The sequence below is a fragment of the Salmo salar genome, chromosome ssa19, assembly GCF_905237065.1.
Source record: "Salmo salar chromosome ssa19, Ssal_v3.1, whole genome shotgun sequence".
NCBI lineage: Eukaryota > Metazoa > Chordata > Actinopteri > Salmoniformes > Salmonidae > Salmo > Salmo salar.
In genome coordinates, this window is record NC_059460.1 from 81,843,393 (window position 1) to 81,856,301 (window position 12,909).

The 12,909-nt window shown below is 48.3% G+C and overlaps 1 protein-coding gene across 1 annotated transcript in view; it reads left to right on the forward strand.

The window, feature by feature from the left end:
- LOC106579714 (extracellular sulfatase Sulf-1) overlaps nt 1–12,909 on the forward strand; it is a 109,599-nt gene that overhangs the window by 77,922 nt on the left and 18,768 nt on the right. Inside the window, exons 11-12 of the mRNA XM_045702807.1 lie at nt 2,622–2,757; nt 7,624–7,828. Of these exons, the coding sequence (XP_045558763.1) occupies nt 2,622–2,757; nt 7,624–7,828 (341 nt within the window). The remainder of the gene's footprint in view (nt 1–2,621; nt 2,758–7,623; nt 7,829–12,909) is intronic.

Below are 12,909 nucleotides of genomic sequence, written 5' to 3' on the forward strand. Positions count from 1 at the left end.
ATCCCAGTCCATCCCAGTCAGCCCAGCCAGCCAATCCCATCCCAGCCCAGCCAGCCCATCCCATCCCAGCCCATCCCAGTCCATCCCAGTCAGCCCAGCCAGCCAATCTCAGCCCAGCCAGTCCATCCCATCCCAGCTCTACCCAGTCCATCCCAGTTCTACCTAGCTCTAGACTGCATCTGAAATGGTACCCTATTCCCTATTCCCCTGTCTCTAGTCAGATGGTACCCTATTCCCTATGTGGTGCACTAGTTTTGACAGGACCTATAGGGAATAGGGTACCATTCGGGATGCATCCCTGCCCATCTCTCTACCCAGCCCTGGCCAGCTCTACTGTGGGCCAAGCACATTGACCTCCCCCCCTGGCTTTGGCACACTGGCACCACTCTAGCCCTCAGACCCACACTGCCCTGCCAACCAACAGCCAACTGTTCTGCCAACCACCCCCTGCCAACTTCCTGCCTCTGCCAACACTGACTACATTCTCCAGACACACAGACATAATAACCGCTATGAAAACAACACTGTGACCCTAAAGTACAACCTGTCCCCTTGGCTTTGAGAGTGTTTGGGACTGCTGTCCTGTCCTGTCTGACTACTGTCCTGTCTGACTGCTGTCCTGTCTGACTGCTGTCCTGTCCCGTCTGACTGCTGTCCTGTCCTGTCTGTCTGTCTGACTGCTGTTCTGTCCTGTCTGACTGCTGTCCTGTGCTGTCCTGTCCTGTCCAGTCTGACTGCTGTCCTGTCCTGTCCTGTCTGACTGCTGTTCTGTCCCGTCTGACTGCTGTCCTGTCCTGTCTGACTGCTGTCCTGTCCTGTCTGACTGCTGTCCTGTCCTGTCCTGTCTGACTGCTGTCCTGTCCCGTCTGACTGCTGTTCTGTCCCGTCTGACTGCTGTCCTGTCCTGTCTGACTGCTGTCCTGTCTGACTGCTGTCCTGTCCTGTCTGACTGCTGTCCTGTCCTGTCTGACTGCTGTCCTGTCCTGTCTGACTGCTGTCCTGTCCTGTCTGACAGGATAGAGGTAACAGAGAAGTTACCCACTAATGGATGTAGCTCTGTATTGTAGCATTAGCGGTAACGGACATTGTTTATGTGCTAGCAATGCTTCAGCTTTGTAGCCAAGTTCTACAACAGTTTCCTCAGTCTTTCTGTTAAGGTACCAGACTGATTCTGCCTTCAGCATAAATATAATTGTCTTGACAAGGCAACAATAATAGGTTTGTTGAATGCAGAAACAAACAACACCCATACCAGTTGGCTAGAGCAGCAACAGGTCGCAGCTGTAAATGAGAACTAGTTCTCAACTAGACTACCTGGTTAAATAAAGGTGAAATAAAAATTAAAAACAGTGAACAGGCTAGCTCTGGGCTAACAGTGAACAGACTAGCACTGGGCTAACAGTGAACAGACTAGCTCTGGGCTAACAGTGAACAGACTAGCTCTGGGCTAACAGTGAACAGACTAGCTCTGGGCTAACAGTGAACAGACTAGCTCTGGGCTAACAGTGAACAGACTAGCTCTGGGCTAACAGTGAACATACTAGCTCTGGACTAACAGTGAACATACTAGCTCTGGGCTAACAGTGAACAGACTAGCACTGGGCTAACAGTGAACAGACTAGCACTGGGCTAACAGTGAACAGACTAGCACTGGGCTAACAGTGAACAGACTAGCACTGGGCTAACAGTGAACAGACTAGCACTGGGCTAACAGTGAACAGACTAGCTCTGGGCTAACAGTGAACAGACTAGCACTGGGCTAACAGTGAACAGACTAGCACTGGGCTAACAGTGAACAGACTAGCACTGGGCTAACAGTGAACAGACTAGCTCTGGGCTAACAGTGAACAGACTAGCTCTGGGCTAACAGTGAACAGACTAGCACTGGGCTAACAGTGAACAGACTAGCACTGTGCTAACAGTGAACATACTAGCACTGGCCTAACAGTGAACAGACTAGCACTGGGCTAACAGTGAACAGACTAGCACTGGGCTAACAGTGAACAGACTAGCTCTGGGCTAACAGTGAACAGACTAGCACTGGGCTAACAGTGAACAGACTAGCACTGGGCTAACAGTGAACAGACTAGCACTGGGCTAACAGTGAACAGACTAGCTCTGGGCTAACAGTGAACAGACTAGCACTGGGCTAACAGTGAACAGACTAGCACTGGGCTAACAGTGAACAGACTAGCACTGGGCTAACAGTGAACAGACTAGCACTGGGCTAACAGTGAACAGACTAGCACTGGGCTAACAGTGAACAGACTAGCACTGGGCTAACAGTGAACAGACTAGCTCTGGGCTAACAGTGAACAGACTAGCACTGGGCTAACAGTGAACAGACTAGCACTGTGCTAACAGTGAACATACTAACGCCTGTCCTAACCCTGACCTGTACCTTTCTCCTGTCCTAATCCTGACCTGTACCTCTCTCCTTTCCTAACCCTGACCTGTACCTCCCTCCTGTCCTAACCCTGACCTGTACCTCTCTCCTGTCCTAATCCTGACCTGTACCTCTCTCCTTTCCTAACCCTGACCTGTACCTCCCTCCTGTCCTAACCCTGACCTGTACCTCTCTCCTGTCCTAACCCTCTCCACCTCATGCGTCTCCTCTACAGTAAACTCCTGAGGAAGAAAGAGGACAGAGGAGGCAGTTCAACCAGCCAGAACACCAACAGCCTGCCCAAATACAACAAGGTCAAAGAGGTGTGTCAACAGGCAGAGTTCCAGACACCTTGTGAACAGCCTGGACAGGTACACACACACACACACACACACACACACACACACACACACACACACACACACACACACACACACACACACACACACACACACACACACACACACACACACACACACACACAGACAAACACACACACACACACACACACACACACACACACACACACACACACACACACACACACACACACACACACACACACACACACACACGCACACAGACAAACACACACACGCACACACACATACACACACACGCACAGACAAACACACACGCACACACAGACAAACACACACACATACACACAGACAAACACACACACGCACGCACATTCACTAAAGCATCACCCTCACGATCTCACATGCCACATAAAATAACCTGGGGCTTCCCCCAACACACTGACAAGATGGATGTCTACACCTGCATTGCTTGCTGTTTGGGGTTTTAGGCTGGGTTTCTGTACAGCACTTTGAGACATCAGCTGATGTAAGAAGAGCTTTATACATACATTTGATTTGATTTGATGTCCTCCACTTTCTTCCAGTAACAGTTTTTGCCAGTGGTCATAGAAGTAGAAATCCTACACTGCATTGTAGTCTGTTTTAGCCATAGCAGACAGCATATACAATCAGCGGCCAGTTTATTAGGTACATCAATCTAGTACCCTTTTCCTCCTGAACACCCTGAATTCTTTGTGTCATGGAAATGTTGCTCAATTGGTATCAAGGGACCTAACGTGTGCCAGGACAACATTCTTCACACCGTTACACCACCAGCCTGTACCGTTGACCCCAGGCAGGATGGGGTCATGGACTCATGCTGCTTACGCCACTTCCTGACTCTGCTATCAGCCATGACGCAACAGTAACCAGGAGTCGTCGGACCAGGCGATGTTTTTCCACTCCTCAATTGTCCAGTGGTGATGTCACGTGCCCACTGGAGCTGCTTCTTCTTGTTTTTAGCTGAGTGGAACCCGGTGTGGTCGTCTGCTGCAATAGCCAATCGGTGACAAGGATCAACGAGTTGTGAGTTCTGAGATGGAGTTCTGCACACCACTGTTGTACTGCGCCGTTATTTGCCTGTTTGTAGACGGGCCTGTTCGCTCGCACGATTCTTGCCACTCTCCTTCAACCTCTCTCATCAACGAGCTGTTTTTTCACCCCACAGGACTGCCGCTGACTGGATGGTTTTTTGTTTGTCGCACCGTTCTCAGTAAACCTCTAGACACTGTCATGTATGAAAAGCCCAGGAGGCCAGCCGTTTCGGAGATATTTGAACCCGGCATGTCTGGCACAGTGATCATACCAAGCTGAAGGTTGCTTAGGTCACTCGTCGATTCTAACATTCAATGGAACAGTAACTGAATGCCTCGATGCCTGTCTGCCTGGTTTATATAGCCAACCACAGATACATCTAGGAGCAAACTATTTTGGTGAACAGTGTCGTGTATGTAATTAACTGACTTAACATTTTGTGTATGTGTACCATTCAGAGGGTGAATGGGCAAGACAAAAGATTGAAGTGCTTTTGAACGGGGTATGATAGTAGGCACATCGGTTTGAGTGGGTCAAGAACTGCAATGCTATTTTTCACGCTCAACAGTTTCCTGTGTGTAATAAGAATGGTCCACCACCCAAAGGACATCCAGACAACTTCACACAACTGTGGAAAGCATTGGACGTCAACATGGGCCAACATCCCTGTGGAACGATTTCGACCCCTTGTAGAGTCCACACCCCAACGAATTGAGGCTGTTCTGAGGACAAAAAGGTGTTCCTAATGTTTTGTACACTCAGTATATATATATATATATATATATAGGGTACGAATGTGGTCTAAAGTGATGCACTGTGTAGGGAATAGGGTGCCTTTGGGCCCTGGTCTAAAGTAGTGCACTGTGTAGGGAATAAGGTGCCTTTGAGCCCTGGTCCAAAGTAGTGCACTGTGTAGGGAATAAGGTGCCTTTGAGCCCTGGTCTAAAGTAGTGCACTGTGTAGGGAATAAGGTGCCTTTGAGCCCTGGTCTAAAGTAGTGCACTGTGTAGGGAATAAGGTGCCTTTGAGCCCTGGTCTAAAGTAGTGTACTGTGTAGGGAATAGGGTGCCTTTGGGCCCTGGTCTAAAGTAGTGCACTGTGTAGGGAATAGGGTGCCGTTTTGGAAGCAACGTCTACAGCCAGCCGTAGCTCAAATAGCAGTTTACCACAATCGTACAAGTAATTGGACATTTTAGCTTGTTTGAACATCGGACTAGTTTCTGGATGGTTCCCTTTCTTCCCAGGCCCATTAAAGGGGGTGGCAGACCACACACACACACACACACACACACACACACACACACACACTGGGCTATGAGCACTGGACACCTGAGCACTTAACCCTCCAGTGAGGGTCAAAACCATGATTTAAAGGGGAGTGTTCAAACTCAAAGCCTTTTTGGTGAATGTATTTAAAGGGGTAGGCCTATGTGTACACAGAGTAAAAGGCCACTGTTACAGCATATAGGATCATCTGTGGCTGTGGGAAGGATATGAGTGGCTCAGTGCTGTGACTGTCCCAAACCGTGACTGTCCCCTATTCCCTATATACTGTAGTGCACTACATTTAACCAGAGCCTTATGGTACCTGGTCAAAAATATTGCACAACTTAGGGAATTTGTGCAATTTGGGACGCAGTCGGTTTGTATTTCTAGATGTGATAAACTCAAGGTTCCGTTCTGTCTTATGCCTATTCTATACAAGACTCCTCCTAGCGCAGCTCTCACACACAATCTCTCCTCTCCTCTCCCCACCTCTCCTCTCCCCTCCCCTCCCCCCTTCTCTCCTCTCCTCTCTCATATATATATATATATATATATATATATATATATATATATATATATATATGTCTGGATGGTATATATATATATATATAAGTGCTGCCAGGGTCAGAAACTGTCTGTCAGTGAGCGTTTGAGCGACTCCTTCACAGAGGGAATCCTATCCATTGTCCTTTATTGGTTACGTACACATGTTTTTGCCGACAGAGGTCGAAGGAGAATGGCAAGAATCGTGCAAACGGAATGCACAACTCTACAACACCGGGTTCCTCTCCTATCAGCTAAAAACAAGAAGAAGAGGCTCCAACGGGTACGCCATCACCAACACCGGACAATTGAGAAGTCAGGAAGTGGCGTAAGCAGCATGAGTCCATGGACCCATCCTGCCTGGGGTCAACAGTACAGGCTGGTAGCGGTGGTGTAATGGTGTGGGGGATGTTTTCCTGGCACACGTTAGGTCCCTTGATACCAATTGACTAACGTTTGAACACCGCACCTTGTAGAATCCACGCCCCGAAGAATTCAGGCTGTTCTGGAGTCAGTAGCTATATAGGAAGAGAATGGGGGCGTGCTCTCTCTGCTGTCTCCTGAAGTCCACGATCAGCTCCGTCATTTGGTTGACGTTGAGGGAGAGGTTATTTTCCTGGCACCAGAGAGGTACAGACAGATCAAGACACAGAGAGAGAGAGACAGAGCGATAGAGAGAGAGAGAGAGGTAGACAGATGCAAGACACAGAGAGAGAGAGAGAGAGCGACAAAGAGAGGGAGTGAGAGAGAGAGAGAGAGAGAGTGCGAGAGAAAGACAGACAGACACAAAGAGAGAGAGAGCGGTATAGAGAGAGAGAGAGAGAGAGAGAGAGAGAGAGAGAGAGAGAGAGAGAGAGAGAGAGAGAGAGAGAGAGAGAGAGAGAGAGAGAGAGAGAGAGAGAGAGAGAGAGAGAGAGGTATAGACAAATGCAAGACACAGAGAGAGAGAGGTATAGACAGAGCAAGACACAGAGAGAGAGAGAGGTATAGACAGAGCAAGACACAGAGAGAGAGAGAGAGAGAGAGAGAGAGAGAGAGAGAGAGAGAGAGGTATAGACAAATGCAAGACACAGAGAGAGAGAGGTATAGACAGAGCAAGACACAGACAGACAGACAGACAGACAGACAGACAGACAGACAGACAGACAGACAGACAGACAGACAGACAGACAGACAGACAGACAGACAGACAGACAGACAGACAGACAGACAGACAGACAGACAGACACAGACAGACAGACAGACAGACAGACAGACAGACAAATGTATAGAGACAGAATGCTTTAGAATGTGTTCAAGACGGCAGAACGATCCAGTTCATTTAGAATGTGTTCAAGACGGCAGAACGATCCAGTTCATTTAGAATGTGTTCAAGACGACAGAACGATCCAGTTCATTTAGAATGTGTTCAAGACAGCAGAACGATCCAGTTCATTTTAGAATGTGTTCAAGACGGCAGAACGATCCAGTTCATTTAGAATGTGTTCAAGACGGCAGAACGATCCAGTTCATTTAGAATGTGTTCAAGACGGCAGAACGATCCAGTTCATTTAGAATGTGTTCAAGACGGCAGAACGATCCAGTTCATTTAGAATGTGTTCAAGATGGCAGAACGATCCAGTTCATTTTAGAATGTGTTCAAGACGGCAGAACGATCCAGTTCATTTAGAATGTGTTCAAGACGGCAGAACGATCCAGTTCATTTAGAATGTGTTCAAGACGGCAGAACGATCCAGTTCATTTAGAATGTGTTCAAGACGGCAGAACGATCCAGTTCATTTCATGGTGGTTCCGGTTCATCTTTCTCTCAGGATTCTGTTTCTTTCCGTCAGTCTGTGATCTGGTTGGGATGTCTGTCTGTCAGTCGGCCTGCCTACGTGTTGTTCTGGCAAGCTGGCAAAAAGTAGGGTGCCATTTTGAGATGCAACAAATGACTTTAAAGACATTTACATTAGAGGAGAGGAGTAAAAACAAAATCTCTTCCACCACTAATATAACCCTGTTCTCTTTGTCCTTGTCTCTCCTCTCCAGAAGTGGCACTGTGTGGAGGAGATCACGGGGAAGTGGCGGATCCAGAAGTGTAAAGGAGGTGGACTGAAGGAGAGCCCTAGGAAGAGGTCCTCCAGCCTGAGGCCTCACAGCAGCTACAACAGTAGGGAGAGGGAACCCTGCGACTGTGGCCTTGACCGACCGGGACGCTCACACCGCCAGTTCCCACCCTCCTCTGGAGAACCAGGTGAGTTGGATGGGGACAAGGGGACACGGGGAGGGGATGAAGCTGATGCCGGGGCCAGGGATGAGGGCTGAGATGGGACTGAGGAACCAGAGTTGGAGCTGCAAGGCCATAGAATGGTAATGGACAAAATATGGGTCTTATCATGGATTTGGGGTTATCTAAGAGACAGTTTCTGGGGGACTGGGGATGGTGCTGGGCTTATAGGGGGTTATCTAAGAGACAGTTTCTGGGGGACTGGGGATGGTGCTGGGCTTATAGAGGGTTATCTAAGAGACAGTTTCTGGGGGACTGGGGATGGTGCTGGGCTTATAGGGGGTTATCTAAGAAACAGTTTCTGGGGGACTGGGGATGGTGCTGGGCTTATAGGGGGTTATCTAAGAAACAGTTTCTGGGGGACTGGGGATGGTGCTGGGCTTATAGGGGGTTATCTAAGAGACAGTTTCTGGGGGACTGGGGATGGTGCTGGGCTTATAGGGGGTTATCTAAGAAACAGTTTCTGGGGGACTGGGGATGGTGCTGGGCTTATAGGGGGTTATCTAAGAGACAGTTTCTGGGGGACTGGGGATGGTGCTGGGGTTGAGACTGAGGCTGATGGTGGCTCAGGCCGGCAAGGGAGTTGTGTACTGAGTGATCTGCCCAACACATCACCGGGGGGCAAACTACCTGCCCTCCAGGACACCTACACCACCTGATGTCACAGGAAGGCCAAAAAGATCATCAAGGACAACAACCACCCGAGCCACTGCCTGTTCACCCCACTATCATCCAGAAGGTGAGGTCAGTACAGATGTATCAGAGCTGGGACCGAGAGACTGAAAAACAGCTTCTATCTCAAGGCCATCAGACTGTTAAATAGCCATCACTAGCCGGCTACCACCCGGTCACTCAACCCTGCACCTTAGAGGCTGCTGCCCTATATACATAGACATGGAATCCCTGGTCACTTTAATAGTGGAACACTAGTCACTTTAATAATGTTTACATACTGCTTTACTCATCTCATATGTATATACTGTATTCTATTCTACTGCATTTTAGTCAATACCACTCCGACATTGTTCGTCCTAATGTTTATATATTTCTAAATGTCATTATTTTACTTTTAGATTTGTGTGTGTTGTTGTGAATTGTTAGATACTACCCGCACTGTTGGAATAACATCTGATTCATATGTGTATGTGATCAATAACATGTGATTTGATTTGATCAGATGTCTCTCTGTGGACTTAACCACTCTGTATTACAGTCTATGTGTGTATAGCTATGGTGAAAATGACCATGTCTGTGTTTGCCAGAGTCTTGATTTACGGCTCAGGATTATGCAGGGCTATAAAAGAGAGTCCGATGCAGAGGAGAGAGAGAGAGAGAGAGACAGACGAATACAGCTTCTGACATTAGATCACTGGTTTGATGGATATGTAGTTGAGATGAGAAGGTGCTCTTTCACGTCTGCCAAGGATCTGGTCGTTTGGAATGTTGTGCCGCCACCTAGTGGATTTAAGAGGCATTGCTACTGAATGTACTTTTTCACATTCAATTCATTTTATTTCAGTATGTCTTTGTTGACTAGAAAGGGGAATTTATTTGCAGAAATGACAGGAAAACATATTGACATACATACTCCCATACCAACATGTATGTTAAATTTGATTCATCATATGCTGGAGGTTTTTATCACTGTGGGCTGAATGACTGTCTGGGTCTGTATCACTGTGGGCTGAATGACTGTCTGGATCTGTATCACTGTGGGCTGAATGACTGTCTGGATCTGTATAACTGTGGGCTGAATGACTGTCTGGGTCTGTATCACTGTGGGCTGAATGACTGTCTGGATCTGTATCACTGTGGGCTGAATGACTGTCTGGGTCTGTATCACTGTGGGCTGAATGACTGTCTGGATCTGTATCACTGTGGGCTGAATGACTGTCTGGGTCTGTATCACTGTGGGCTGAATGACTGTCTGGATCTGTATCACTGTGGGCTGAATGACTGTCTGGATCTGTATCACTGTGGGCTGAATGACTGTCTGGGTCTGTATCACTGTGGGCTGAATGACTGTCTGGGTCTGTATCACTGTGGGCTGAATGACTGTCTGGGTCTGTGGGCTGAATGACTGTCTGGATCTGTATCACTGTGGGCTGAATGACTGTCTGGATCTGTATCACTGTGGGCTGAATGACTGTCTGGGTCTGTATCACTGTGGGCTGAATGACTGTCTGGGTCTGTATCACTGTGGGCTGAATGACTGTCTGGATCTGTATCACTGTGGGCTGAATGACTGTCTGGGTCTGTATCACTGTGGGCTGAATGACTGTCTGGGTCTGTATCACTGTGAGCTGAATGACTGTCTGGATCTGTATCACTGTGGGCTGAATGACTGTCTGGGTCTGTGGGCTGAATGACTGTCTGGGTCTGTATCACTGTGGGCTGAATGACTGTCTGGATCTGTATCACTGTGGGCTGAATGACTGTCTGGGTCTGTATCACTGTGGGCTGAATGACTGTCTGGATCTGTATCACTGTGGGCTGAATGACTGTCTGGATCTGTATCACTGTGGGCTGAATGACTGTCTGGATCTGTATCACTGTGGGCTGAATGACTGTCTGGATCTGTATCACTGTGGGCTGAATGACTGTCTGGATCTTTATCACTGTGGGCTGAATGACTGTCTGGATCTGTATCACTGTGGGCTGAATGACTGTCTGGATCTGTATCACTGTGGTCTGAATGACTGTCTGGATCTGTATCACTGTGGGCTGAATGACTGTCTGGGTCTGTATCACTGTGGGCTGAATGACTGTCTGGGTCTGTATCACTGTGGGCTGAATGACTGTCTGGGTCTGTATCACTGTGGGCTGAATGACTGTCTGGGTCTGTATCACTGAGGGCTGAATGACTGTCTGGATCTGTATCACTGTGGGCTGAATGACTGTCTGGGTCTGTATCACTGTGGGCTGAATGACTGTCTGGATCTGTATCACTGTGGGCTGAATGACTGTCTGGGTCTGTATCACTGTGGGCTGAATGACTGTCTGGATCTTTATCACTGTGGGCTGAATGACTGTCTGGATCTGTATCACTGTGGGCTGAATGACTGTCTGGATCTGTATCACTGTGGGCTGAATGACTGTCTGGATCTGTATCACTGTGGGCTGAATGACTGTCTGGATCTGTATCACTGTGGGCTGAATGACTGTCTGGATCTGTATCACTGTGGTCTGAATGACTGTCTGGATCTGTATCACTGTGGGCTGAATGACTGTCTGGGTCTGTATCACTGTGGGCTGAATGACTGTCTGGATCTGTATCACTGTGGGCTGAATGACTGTCTGGGTCTGTGGGCTGAATGACTGTCTGGATCTGTATCACTGTGGGCTGAATGACTGTCTGGATCTGTATCACTGTGGGCTGAATGACAGTCTGGATCTGTATCACTGTGGGCTGAATGACTGTCTGGATCTGTATCACTGTGGGCTGAATGACTGTCTGGATCTGTATCACTGTGGGCTGAATGACTGTCTGGATCTTTATCACTGTGGGCTGAATGACTGTCTGGATCTGTATCACTGTGGGCTGAATGACTGTCTGGATCTTTATCACTGTGGGCTGAATGACTGTCTGGATCTGTATCACTGTGGGCTGAATGACTGTCTGGGTCTGTATCACTGTGGGCTGAATGACTGTCTGGGTCTGTATCACTGTGGGCTGAATGACTGTCTGGATCTTTATCACTGTGGGCTGAATGACTGTCTGGATCTTTATCACTGTGGGCTGAATGACTGTCTGGATCTTTATCACTGTGGGCTGCTGACAGTCTGGATCTGTATCACTGTGGGCTGAATGACTGTCTGGATCTGTATCACTGTGGGCTGAATGACTGTCTGGATCTGTATCACTGTGGGCTGAATGACTGTCTGGATCTGTATCACTGTGGGCTGCTGACAGTCTGGATCTTTATCACTGTGGGCTGAATGACTGTCTGGGTCTGTATCACTGTGGGCTGAATGACTGTCTGGATCTGTATCACTGTGGGCTGAATGACTGTCTGGATCTGTATCACTGTGGATCTGTATCACTGTGGGCTGAATGACTGTCTGGATCTGTATCACTGTGGGCTGAATGACTGTCTGGATCTGTATCACTGTGGGCTGAATGACTGTCTGGATCTTTATCACTGTGGGCTGAATGACTGTCTGGGTCTGTATCACTGTGGGCTGAATGACTGTCTGGGTCTTTATCACTGTGGGCTGAATGACTGTCTGGGTCTGTATCACTGTGGGCTGAATGACTGTCTGGGTCTTTATCACTGTGGGCTGAATGACTGTCTGGATCTGTATCACTGTGGGCTGAATGACTGTCTGGATCTTTATCACTGTGGGCTGAATGACTGTCTGGATCTTTATCACTGTGGGCTGAATGACTGTCTGGATCTGTATCACTGTGGGCTGCTGACAGTCTGGATCTTTATCACTGTGGGCTGAATGACTGTCTGGGTCTGTATCACTGTGGGCTGAATGACTGTCTGGATCTGTATCACTGTGGGCTGAATGACTGTCTGGATCTGTATCACTGTGGGCTGAATGACTGTCTGGATCTGTATCACTGTGGGCTGAATGACTGTCTGGATCTGTATCACTGTGGGCTGAATGACTGTCTGGATCTGTATCACTGTGGGCTGAATGACTGTCTGGGTCTGTATCACTGTGGGCTGAATGACTGTCTGGGTCTGTATCACTGTGGGCTGAATGACTGTCTGGGTCTGTATCACTGTGGGCTGAATGACTGTCTGGATCTGTATCACTGTGGGCTGCTGACAGTCTGGATCTGTATCACTGTGGGCTGAATGACTGTCTGGATCTTTATCACTGTGGGCTGAATGACTGTCTGGGTCTGTATCACTGTGGGCTGAATGACTGTCTGGATCTGTATCACTGTGGGCTGAATGACTGTCTGGATCTGTATCACTGTGGGCTGAATGACTGTCTGGATCTGTATCACTGTGGGCTGAATGACTGTCTGGGTCTGTATCACTGTGGGCTGAATGACTGTCTGGGTCTGTATCACTGTGGGCTGAATGACT